General features: G+C 37.6%; 1 protein-coding gene across 1 annotated transcript in view; it reads left to right on the top strand.

Moving 5' to 3' along the window:
- The window catches only part of GTF2IRD2B (GTF2I repeat domain containing 2B), a 100,438-nt gene that overhangs the window by 40,436 nt on the left and 47,455 nt on the right, over positions 1-12,547 (top strand). The window contains exon 3 of the mRNA XM_077140283.1: positions 7,343-7,481. Within this exon, the coding sequence (XP_076996398.1) occupies positions 7,343-7,481 (139 nt within the window). The remainder of the gene's footprint in view (positions 1-7,342; positions 7,482-12,547) is intronic.

The following is a 12,547-nucleotide window of genomic DNA, read 5'->3' as shown; positions in this document are numbered from 1 at the left end:
TTATTATAGGTGTGAGGTGGTATCTCATTGTAGTCTTGAGCTGCAGTTCCCTTATAGCCAGTGAAAATGAGCATCTCTTCATGTACTTTTGAGCCATCTGTATTTGCTCTTCAGAAAAATACCTATTCATATCTTTAGCCCATTTTATAATTGGATTGTTTGTTCTTTTGTTGTTGAGTTGTATGATTTCTTTGTATATACAGGAAATCAAATCTGTGTCTGATATGAGATTTCCAAATATTTTCTCCCATTGAGTTGGCTGCCTCCTCACCTTTTTGACAAAGTTTTTTGAGGTGCAGAAGCATTTGATTTTGAGGAGTTCCCATTTATCTACTTTTCTTTTGTTGCTTGTGCTTTGGGTGTAAAGTTTAGGAAGCCACCTCCTACTACTAAGTCTTGAAGATGTTTCCCTACATTTTCTTCTAGAAGTTTTACAGTGCTAGTTCTTATATTTAGATGTTTGATCCACTTTGAGTTAATTTTTGTGTAGGGTGTAAGACAGGGGTCCTCTTTCATTCTTTTGGCTATTGATATCCAGTTCTTCCATGCCCAGTTATTGAAAAGACTATTTTGTCCCAGTTCAGAGGATTTGGAGGCCTTGTCAAAAAATCAGTTGCCATAGATTTGGTGGTCTATTTGTGCAGTCCTGATTTGATTCCACTGGTCAGTGCTTCTATCTATGTGCCAGTACCATGCTGTTTTGACCACTGTGGCTTTGCAATAGGTTTTAAAGTCAGAGAGTGTTAATCCTCCCACTTCGTTCTTCTCTTTTAGGATGCCTTTAGCTATTCAGGGTCTCTTTCCCTTCCAGATGAATTTGGTAGTTAGTGTTTCCAAATCTTCAAAGTAGGTTGTTGGAATTTTGATTGTTACTGTGTTGAATCTGTAGATCAATTTGGGGAGAATTGACATCTTAACTATATTTAGCCTTCCTATCCATGAACAGGGAATGTCTTTCCATCTATTTAGATCTCCGCTGATTTCTTTTAGCAGTTATGTAGTTTACATCCCTAGTTAAGTTCATTCCTAAGCACTTGATTCTTAGTTGCTATTTTGAATGGAATTTTTTCCTTAACTGACTCCTCAGCTAGGTCAGTGCTTGTGTATAGAAATGTTACTGGCTTCTGCACATTAATTTTACATCCTGCCACACTGCTAAATTTGTTTATTAGCTCAAGTAACTCTGCTGTAGATTTTTCAGGATCTTCCAAGTATAGTATCTTATCATCTGCAAATAATGAGAGTTTTACTCCTTCCTTTCCAATTTGGATGCCTTTTATTTCTTTCTCCTGCCTTATTGCTCTAGCTAGAACTTCTAGCACAATGTTGAATAATAGTGGTGACAAGTGGGCATCCTTGTCTTGTACCGGATCTTAGGGGAAAGGTTTTCAGTCTCTCTCAATTGAGTACGATGCTAGCTATCCGTTTTTAATATATTCCCTTTATCATACTGAGGTAGTTACCTTTGATTCCTATCTTTTGGAGTGTTTTTATCAGAAAAGGATGTTGAATTTTGTCAGATGCTTTTTCAGCATTAATTGAGATGATCATGTGATTTTTCCCTTTTGATTTGTTAATTTGCTGTATTACATTAATTGGTTTTCTTGTGTTGACCCATCCTTGCAGTCCTGGTATAAATCCCACTTGGACATGGTGTATAATTCTGTTAATGTGCTGTTGGATTCGATTTGCTAATATTTTATTGAGAATTTTTGCATCTATGTTCATTAGGGAGATTGGCCTGTAGTTTTCCTTTCTTACAGCCTCTTTGCCCAGTTTTGGTATTGAAATGATATTAGCTTCATAAAATGAGTTAGGTAGAGTTCCTTTTTCCTCAGTGTTTTGGAAAAGTTTGAACAGGATTGGTGTTAGTTCTTTTTGGAATATTTGATAAAATTCCCCTGTGAAGCCATCTGGCCCTGGGCTTTTCTTTGTAGAAAGATTTTTGATGACTGACTGAATCTCTCTACTTGTGATTGGTTTGTTGAGCTCTTCTATTTCTTCCTGAGTCAGTGTAGCTTGCTTATGTGTCTCCAGGAATTTGTCCATTTCATCTAAGTTGTCTAGTTTGTTGGCATATAGCTGTTTATAGAATCCTCTTATGATTTCTTTTATTTCTTGAGGGTCTGTGGTAATGCGACCCCTTCTCATTTCTGATTTTGTTTATTTGCATCCTCTCTCTTTTTTTCTTTGTCAGTCTTGCTAGTGGCCCATCAATTTTATGATGTTCTCAAAGAACTAGTTTTTGGTTTTATTGATTCTTTCTGTTGTTCTTTTGTTCTCCCGTTCATTTATATCTGCTTTAATTTTTGTTATTTCTCTTTTTCTATTTGCTTTGGGGTTAATTTGCTGTTCTTTCTTAAGTTCCTCGAGGTGTGCTGTTAAGTCCTTGATTTTTGTTCTTTTTTGTTTGTTTGTTTTTTGTTTTGGGGCAATAAATTTTGCTCTCAGCACAGCCTTTGCCACATCCCATAAGTTCTGATAAGTTGTATTCTCATTTTCATTCATCTCCAGGTAGCTACTGATTTCTCCAGCAATTTCTTCTTTGACCCACTGGTTGTTTAAGAGTGTGCTATTTAATCTCCACATATTTGTGAATTTGGTTCTTTGGTGGTTATTGAGATCCAGCTTCATCCCATTGTGATCAGAGAAAGCGCTTCGAATAATTTCAGTGTTTTAAAATTTATAAAGACCTGTTTTGTGTCCCAGCATATGATCTATCCTGGAGAATGTTCCATGAGCACTAGAGAAGAATGTATATCCTTGTGCTTTCGGGTGCAATGACCTATATATGTCTGTCAGGTCTAATTCATTTATCGAGTTCTTTAACTTCTCTGTTTCCTTGTTGATCTTCTGTCTGGTTGTTTTATCTAGAGAGGAGAGTGGTGTATTAAAGTCCCCTACTATTATTGTTGAAACCTCTATCACTTCCTTCAGTTTTGCCAATGGCTGTCTCATGTACTTTGGAGCTCCTTGATTGGGAGCATAAACATTTATGATTGTTGTATCTTCTTGGTGAATTGACCCTTTAATTAGTACATAGTGTCCTTTGTCTCTTATGATGTCTTTACATTTAAAGTCAATTTTGTCTGATATTAGTATAGCTACTCCTGCTTTCTTTTGGTTATAACTTGCATGGAAAATCTTTTCCATCCTTTCTCTTTCAATCTATTTGTATCCTTTCGTCTAAGATGAATCTCTTGTAAACCAGCATATAGCTGCATTATGTTTCTTAATCCATTCTTCCAATCTGTATCTTTTCACTCGTAAGTTTAGTCCATTAACCTTCAAAGTTATTATTGAAAAGGCTTATCTTGAATTCACCATTGTATCTTTTTTATTTTATTTGTCAGATCTATATTGTCCTAGTTTGCTAGCTGCTGGAATGCAATATACCAGAAACAGAATGGCTTTTAAAAGGGGGAATTTAATAAATTGTTAGTTTAAGCTGATGAAATGTCCCAGTTAAAACAGGTCTATGGAAAGGTCCAATTTAAGGCATATAGGGAAAGACACCTTGGTTCAAGAAGGCCGATGAAGTTCACTGGTCTCTCTCCGCTGGAAGGGCACATGGTGAACATGGTGGTGGCTGCTGGCTTTCTTATGGCTTTGCACAAGGGACTTTCTCCAAAATGTTTCCTCCTTAAAAGGATTCCAGTAAGCAACTCCACCTTCAATGGGTGGAGACACACCTCCATGGATATCATGTAATCAAAAGTTACAACCCACAGTTGGATGGGTCACATCTCCACGGAAACAGTCAAAATGCTCCCACCCAGCAATATGGAGTGAGGATTAAAGTATATGGTGTTTCTGGGGTCCACCACAGATTCAGACTGGCACATATATGTATTCCCCCTTTCTCTTTGTATTCTTTAAATTACCCTTACTGGCACTCTTCAATTCTGTGCCCACCTCCAGACTCCCTCTCCTGTCTTTTTTTTTTTCAGCAGACAGAACTCCTTTGAGTATTTCTTGTAGGGCTAGTCTCTTGTGGACAAATTCTTTCAGGACTTCTTTTTCTGTGAAAACTTTAATCTCTCCCTCAGTTGTTTTCTTTTCTTTTTTTTCTCCCTCAGTTTTTTTTTTAATACCAAAAAACACCAAACAAACACAACATTCCTATTTTGATCATCCCATTCTACATATATAATCAATAATTCACAATATCATCACATAGTTGCATATTCATCATCATGATCATTTCTTGGAACATTTGCATCTATTCAGTCTCCCTCAGTTTTGAAGGACAATTTGTCTGGGTACAGAATTCTTGGCTGGTAGTCTTTTTCTTTCACGATCTTGAATCTACCATACCACTGCCTTCTCACCTCCAGGGTGCTAGTTGAGTAGTCTGAACTCAGTCTTATTTGGTTTCCCTTGTATGTAGTAGATTGTTTTTCTCTTGATGCTTTCAGGATTTTCTGCTTCCTTTCAACATTTGACAGAATGATTAGTATTTGTCTTAGGGAAGGCCTTTTTGGATTTATTCTGTTTGGAGTTTGTTGGGCTTCTTTGACTTGTATATCTGTGTCCTTTATGAGGGTTGGGAAGTTTCGTTTTTTTTTTTTTTTTTTTTTGGTATCATAATATATCATATATTATAAAACAAATATTATTCATAAATAATAGCTTTATTCACTATACGGTTGGGAAGTTTTCACCCATTATATCCTCAACTACTTTTCCTAGCCCTTTACTCCTCTCTTCTTCTCCTGGGACACCAATGATTCTTATATTTGTGCACTCTGTTTTGTCCATTATTTCCCTGAGATCCAATTCCAATTTTTTCATCTTTTTTGCCATTTGCTGTTTTTGAGTTTTCAAAGTCAGTTATCCTGTCCTCTATATCACTTATTCTTTCTTCTGTCTCTTCACATCTGGTGTTGTGTGCCTCTAGGATGTTTTGTGTTTGGTCAACAGTCTTTAATCTCTGTGATATCTACTATGTTTCTATTTATTCTTTCAAATTCCTCTTTATGCTCTTCTCCTGCCTTCTTGATCTCCTTTATGTCATTTGCTATTCTACTTATTTTATTAAGCAGAGCTGTATGAACATCTTTGATCAGTTGTTCCAATGTCTCCTCTGGTCTTTTAATTTGGTCATTAGCAGGGCTATATCTGTCTGCATTATGATATGCTTAGTGATCTTCTGCTGTCTTCATGGCATGTAAATATCTTGATTGATTTACTTTAGGAGTTGATTTCTTTCAGTAGTCTAAGACCTTGTGTTTGCAGGGTGGTTGTACAGCAGGGATCAGGGTATGGGGTGGGCACTCAGTGTGATATGTTTCAGGGCGGGGATGGGCACAGGTTGGGGATGTTACATTTGTGCTTGTGAACCTGGATGCCCAGCATCCAGGGAGGCTGTAGCTGTCGGGTGCACTGGTCTGGGGCGTGTTACCCTGGTGTGTGCTGGTATAAGTCACAGGGCCCTTTGTGCGCATGTGTAGAGCTGTGGCAGCAGGTCGGCGTCATGCCTTTATTGACAGGGGGCTGTTGTGACCCGGCTCTGCAGGTCAGAATGTTCTCAGAGCTGGGAAGTGAGGCTGAGGGCCGTGCGCATGTGCAGTTCTAGGACTGCTGTAACCTGAGGTTCCCAGAGTGAATGACGTGATTGGGGGTCCGTGTGCATGTGTGGGTCTAGGAGTGCCGTAAACTAATGCAGAGAGCTCAGTGGGGGCGGGGTGAGGCTGTGTGATTCTGTGGGCAGGGTCAGGGGTAGCCTGGGTGTGGAAGTTAGTGCCCATGGCCTTTATGCACTGGCAACAGCCTGCAGGGAACAGGGAGGGGGAGGTAGTGCTTGGGAGGGGTGCAGGAGAGGTGGGTTGGGCTGGACTTGGGGTGGGGGTGTGGGGCAGGTACATGCACTGGGGGCTAGTGAGGCGGGGACATCTGGGGAATGGGAGCGGGTGACGGTGTTCGGGTGCGTGGGGGTGGGTGAGTCGTCAGTCAGGGGGGTGCACTGGTAAGAGTAGCGCATCCAAAGAACACAGCCTGGCTTACCTCCTAGTCCCCAGCTCCCGTCCATGCACTCCTGTGGGCTCCGTGCCTCCACACCAGGCTCCATCTTTCTGCCTCTCGGTTCCTTGGGCTCTGCAACAAGGGCCACCCTATGCGGTGCAGAGGCTCTCCCAGGTCAGCCGCACTCCCAAATGAGCACCTCAGTCCCCCTCCCGTCCCTTCCCTAACTTCTCTGTGGAGCAGGGCTGGTCTCGAGCACCTCTATTCTGCATTCACGCTGACTTCTGATTCCATTGTCAGATCTCCTTCTCTCACCTCCCTCTTTTCCTTATGAGAACCACTGTGATGACATTGGGCCACACTGGGTAATACCAAATACTCTCCCACTTGCAAAGTGCTGTTGCTGTTTAAGGTAGCATAGTCACAGGATTAAGGCTTGGGAGTCTTAGGGAAGCTGTTCTGCTGACGACAGTCCCCTTGCATCAGGGGACGTGGGCATGGGCACAGCCATCTCTGGGGCCTCCAATAGGGAGTGAGCTGAGTTGGCGATACACTTAGCTTTAGTTTAGTGGCTGTGTGCTGTGGCTGCTATTCCAGTGCATGGGTTATTGTGGCTAGATATCCTGGTACAGGTGTGATCTCCAGGGATTCTCCAGACACTGTGCCCATCTGGTCACAGGACTTCCAGGTGCAAGGCCTGAGGTCATCCAAGATCAGAGCATGTTCTGAGGTGCTCACCTTCAGAAGCATGTGGGTGGCAGAGCAGAAAGGAGGCTTTAAATAGGCTGAGCCAGAAGCTAGTCAGTGGGTATCACTTTTGATCGTTAAACATGCAAAATTGTAAACAGATAAGCTGGTTTTCACTGAGGCCCTGTCAAAACTGAAGTTCTCCATGGTCAGGAATTTACTGAGTGATGCAACATATACGGTTATAAATATATCAAATATTCTTTTAAATTTGTGATAGAAATTACACAAAACAGAGTTCATCAGAATTTTTGTGTCTCTTAGGGCATAAACCATGCATCCCTACCATCAATAATTTTTAAATGTGATCAACCATGCTAGAGGAATTATTAAATTACCACTCTGTTCTTGCCATCGAAAGTTACAAACCTGTTGTCACATGAAGAGGCAATCAAAGTGTGTAGCCAAAAGTACATGGAAAAGGACATGTTGGAGAGACAGGAAGTTAATAAAAATATTACTTTCTTTGGGTTTTATGTTTATGGTATTTGCTTGATAAATTTATGTGTGTGTGTGTGCATGTGTCTAATTTTTCTCATTCTAAATAAATACTCCTTTTGCATCTAATTTTGTATTATTTTCTTAAAGCTGGCCCTTGAATATAACACATCAAGTTTTGTTTCTATTTCAGTGTAAAGAACTGGCCAAGTCCAAGGCTGAAGTGGCCTGCATTGCGATGTACGAAGCAGATGTGTTTGTCGTCGGAACCGAGAAAGGACGTGCTTTCGTCAACGCCAGGACGGATTTTCAGAAAGATTTTGCGAAATACTGTAGGTGTTAATAATCTTATCCTGTGTAGTCCGTAAGTCTCAAATCACAATGTTTGCAGGCAAGACATATATTGTTTTCTTCTAAGGTCTCGTGAGCATAATCCTATAAATGGTTCTGACACATCCCCTCTGACTTGGCATACAAGAAGAATAGCTCCTTGCCTCTGAGATGTCCAAGAAAAATGGTCCACGTTTTTTTTTTGGTCCATGCATTTTGTGCCATGTCCTCAGCAATGTTCTGGTTTTGCAGAAGAAATCTGAATAAGGGATGAGTAAGTGGCCTTTAATTCCTAAAATAAACCCATATTTAAATAAATTAAAGCCACATTAATGGAAATACTCTTATTTCAGTCCTTCCCAGAGGAAAAGGAAAAAAAAACTCTTTCAAAGGGTTTATTAGGTATGTCAAGAAACAAGTATTACTCTCCAGTGATAACAGTTGTGCAGTCATTTCCCATTTTTACGGGGGAACTTCCAGAGCCTTCAACATGACAGCGTGTGCTGTGAATGGCCAAGAGGTGACATCAGTGAGCAGACGTGGCCACAGGCCACATTAGAACCCACACCTCTGAAGGTGACCATCTCACCACTGTAGGTTTTCTACCAAGTATCGAGTTAGCAAGTTAGTGTTCCCTGGAACCAAGAAAAGAAAAAAAAAATCCAGAAATATTTGTCAAAGAGTATAAAGGTGTAGAGAAATGCGTGTGGCTATGCAGAGAGAAAGAGACAGAGATAAGGAGAACTCTCCAAGGATTGGCAGAGGGTATTTATATATTGAACCACAAAACAAATGTATGTCTTTTTCTATTTCTGTATCTCTCCAAGATTATACACACAAACACACACATTATCTATTTATATCTATACCTCAGGAGGAAGAGATTGAGGGATTGATTTGGATGGACTTCCAAGATCCAAAATTAGGGTCTCTATTATCAAGAAAATAAATTTTAAGATGAAATAATCTTTAAATAATTTGGTGAGGACATAATTGATGAACAAGAAGGGTATTTCGATTTGGTAATGTCAGCTGCCCATTGGATTGCCAATTCTTGAAATTTAATTACAGTGTATTTTTAAGTTTATGGTTACATGATAACTTTTCAAATATAGGGCTATTCATATTTTCTATTTCTTCTTGTTTCCATAAATTTATTTTTCAAAGTATTTATCTGCTTCATCTAAATTGTCAAATTTGTTGGTATAAAATGATTGCAGTAGTCCTTTTATTTTCTTAATATCTGTCTATCGGATCTGTACTGATATTTCCACTTTTGTTTCTGTTATTGATAATTTGTGGTTTGTTTCTTTTCTCTTAGTGAATCTCCCAAAGAATTCACTACTTTTACTTATCTTTCCAATGAACCAAGTGGTGGCTTTGTTGATTTTCTCTGTTGATTATCTGTTTTCTTTGTTACTTCTGATCTTATCTTTATTATTTCCCTTTATATGTATTTTCTTTGGGTTTAATTGGTTTTTCTTTTCTAGCTTCTTGATTCTGATACCCTACTCCACCGATTTCAACATTTTGCCACATTTGCCATATCATTCTATCTATCAATCCATCTATCATCCATCTATTTGTCTGTCAATCCATTTTCTGAACACTTATGTGGAGGTTGAAAACATCATGCTCTTTGAACACTTAATACTGCCATGTACATTTCTTAAAAGCAAGAATATACACTTGGCAAGTTTAAGAAATTTAACATTAATATAAAGCTTATAGTCTATATTATAATTTTTTATATTCCCAAAAGTGTCCTTTTGAGCTCTTTTCTCCTTCCTTATTAGATCCTGTCTAGGATCATGTGTCACATTTAATTATCATTGTATCTTTAGTTGCTCTGTCTTTTCTTTTTATTATTTTAAATTGTGGGAACATATATACAATATAAACTTTCCCATGTCAACCACATCCAAGCAAACCACTCAGTGGGAATAATCACATTCCTTATGTATCTCACCACCCTGTATTACCAAAACTTTCCCATCTCCCCAAACAGAAACCTACACCCATTATGCATTAACTCTCTGTTCTCCTTGTCACCTACCCTGGCAACCTATACTCTACTTTTTTTTTTAACTTTTTTTTTTATTAATTAAAAAAAAAATTAACAAACAAAACATTTAAATATCATTCCATTCTATATATACAATCAGTAATTCTTAATATCATCACATATTTGCATATTCATCATTTCTTAGTACATTTGCATTGATTTAGAAAAAGAAATAAAAAGACAACAGAAAAAGAAATAAAATGATAATAGAGAAAAAAAAACTATACATACCATACCCCTTACCCCTCGCTTTCATTTACCACTAGCATTTCAAACTGAATTTATTTTAACATTTATTCCCCCTATTATTTATTTTTATTCCATATGTTCTACTCTTCTGTTGATATAGTAGCTAAAAGGAGCATCAGACATAAGATTTTCACATTCACAGAGTCTCATTGTGAAAGCTATATCATTGTTCAATCATCATCAAGAAACATGGCTACTGGAACACAGCACTACATTTTCAGGCAATTCCCTCCAGCCTCTCCACTACATCTTGAACAACAAGGTGATATCTACTTAATGCGTAAGAATAACCTGCAGGATAACCTCTCGACTCTGTTTGAAATCTCTCAGCCATTGACACTTTGTCTCATTTTACTCTTCCCCCTTTTGGACGAGAAGGTTTTTTCAATCCCTTGATGTTAATTCTCAGCTCATTCTAGGGTTTTTCTCAGTCCTTTGATGCTGAGTCTCAGCTCATTCCAAGATCTTTGTCCCATGTTGCCAGGAAGGTCCACACCCCTGGGAGTCATGTCCCACACAGAGAAGGGGAGGGTGGTGAGACTGCTCATCATATTGGCTGGAGAGAGAGGCCACATCTGAGCAACAAAAGAGGCTCTCTTGGGGGTGACTCTTAGGCCTAAATTTTAAGTAGACTTGACCTATCCTTTGTGGGGTGTACTCTACTTTTTATTTCTATATGCCTGCATATCTCTGATATTTTCTTTGTCTTTAACATGAGGCCTAAATTTAACATCCTAAGTCTGTAACATTCTCATTTGCTTTGATGCCAGCTTAACTTCAATAGTATACATAAACCATGTTCCTATACCCTCATCCCCCCACCTTTATGTAGTTCTTGTCACAAATTATATATTTATGGCTTGAGTTCCAAACTACTAATTTATCATTATATTTTATGCATTCGCCTTTTAGATACTGTAGGAAGTAAAGAGTGGATTGCATAACAAAAATAGAATAGTTCTGGCATTTATATTTACCCATATATTTACCCTTATCAAAGATCTTTATTTCTTCATGCAGCTTTGATCAGTTTTCTACCTATCCTCTACTTTCAAGCTCCGGAACTCTCTTTAGCTTCTCTTGGAGGTGAGTCTAGTGATGACAAACTCTCAGCTTTTATTCATGTAGGAATATCTTAATCTAGACCTCATTTTCAAAAGACGGTTTTGCCAAATATATAATTCCCAGGTGGAAATTGTTTGCTTTCAGCATGTTAAATATGTGATCCTATGACCTCCATGGTCACTAATGAGAAAGAAATTAGCACTCATTTTTATCAAAGCTTCCTTATACATGATGCATCGCTTCCCTCTTGCAGGTTTCAGAATTTTATCTTTGGTATTTGACATTTTGATTATAATATGTTGTGGTGTGGGTTTATTTGCATTCTATCATATTTGGAGTTCATTGAGCATCTTGAATGTGTATATTCTTATCTTTTGCTAAATTTGGGAAATTTCAGCCTTTATTTCTTTGAATACTTTCTCTACAATCTTCTAACTGTGTTTTGGTGCTTTGAGAAGGATGTTTCTGCCAGTTCTTGCTTATTGTTCAAAGCTTCTATGAAGGGACTGAGCCCTGAAGTTTCTCACTTTACCATCTTGATCAGGGCAGGCTCCTTTTATGATTAATTTTTTCATGATATATCTTTTTTGCATCCATTTACTTCTAACCTTCTAGTATTTATATTTATATGATATCTCTCTTTTATTTAAAGAGATACTTAAACAACATGTAAGTAGGTCTTGTTTTTTTAAAACTTATCTGAAAATCTCTACCTTTTAAGTGGATTGTTTCACTCATTTATAATTAATGTAATTTTTATAGTGTTCATTTGTCTTTTGTCTTGCTGTTTCTTTCCTGTTTATCTTATATACTCTTTGTTCTTTTGTGCCTATTTTCCTGTATTGTTTTAGATTAATTGAGAAATTAATCTAATTTTCATATTCCATTTTATCACCATTATTTACTTTTTACTCTATTTTATTTTTTATTGGTTATTCTTGGGATTATAATATGCTCTCTTGATTTATTACAGTGTCTCTAAATTTAATATTATACCACTACGTATACAACGAAAGGTTCTTAAGCAGTATAATTCTATGTACTTCCCAACAGATCTACTTATGTTATAAATCTTACAGTACCTTACTTCTGTTTGTGTTTTAAACAGTCAATTGCTTTCCAAAATACTTAAAAATAATATTTTATATTTACCCACATTGTACCATTTCCAGTGCTCTTCATTCGTTTTCTAGATCTCAGGGTTTCTGTCTGGGATTGTTTCCCTATACCCAAAGAACTTTAGAATTTCTTATAGTATGAATCTTGTGGTAACAGATTCTCTCAGATTTTGTTTATTTTAAAATAACCTTATCTTGCCTTCTTTTGTGAAGGACACTTGATATAGAATCCTAGCTTGACTTTTGTTTTTCTTTTAACACTTTAAATATGTCAATGGAATGACATATTTAAATGGAATGGCTTCCGCTGTTTTAGATACAAAGTCAGGTGGAATCTTATTTATGTTCCTTTGAAGGTAATGTATTTTCTTCCTTGTTCTTTTTTACATTCTCTGTTTAATGTTCAGTGTTCAGCAGTTGGACCATGATATCTCTCCTAGTGATCTTCTTTGTATTTACCCTGCTTGGTATGTGGAGCTTCTTGAAACTGTGGGTTGATGTCTTCATCAATTATGGACATTTTTGACAATTTGTCTTCAAATATTTATTCTGATCCATTCTCCTCTTCTTC

The sequence above is a fragment of the Tamandua tetradactyla genome, chromosome 23, assembly GCF_023851605.1.
Source record: "Tamandua tetradactyla isolate mTamTet1 chromosome 23, mTamTet1.pri, whole genome shotgun sequence".
Classification (NCBI taxonomy): Eukaryota; Metazoa; Chordata; class Mammalia; order Pilosa; family Myrmecophagidae; genus Tamandua; species Tamandua tetradactyla.
The sequence above is the reverse complement of the archived record's forward strand: the minus strand, read 5'-3'. Positions and strand labels throughout refer to the sequence as shown.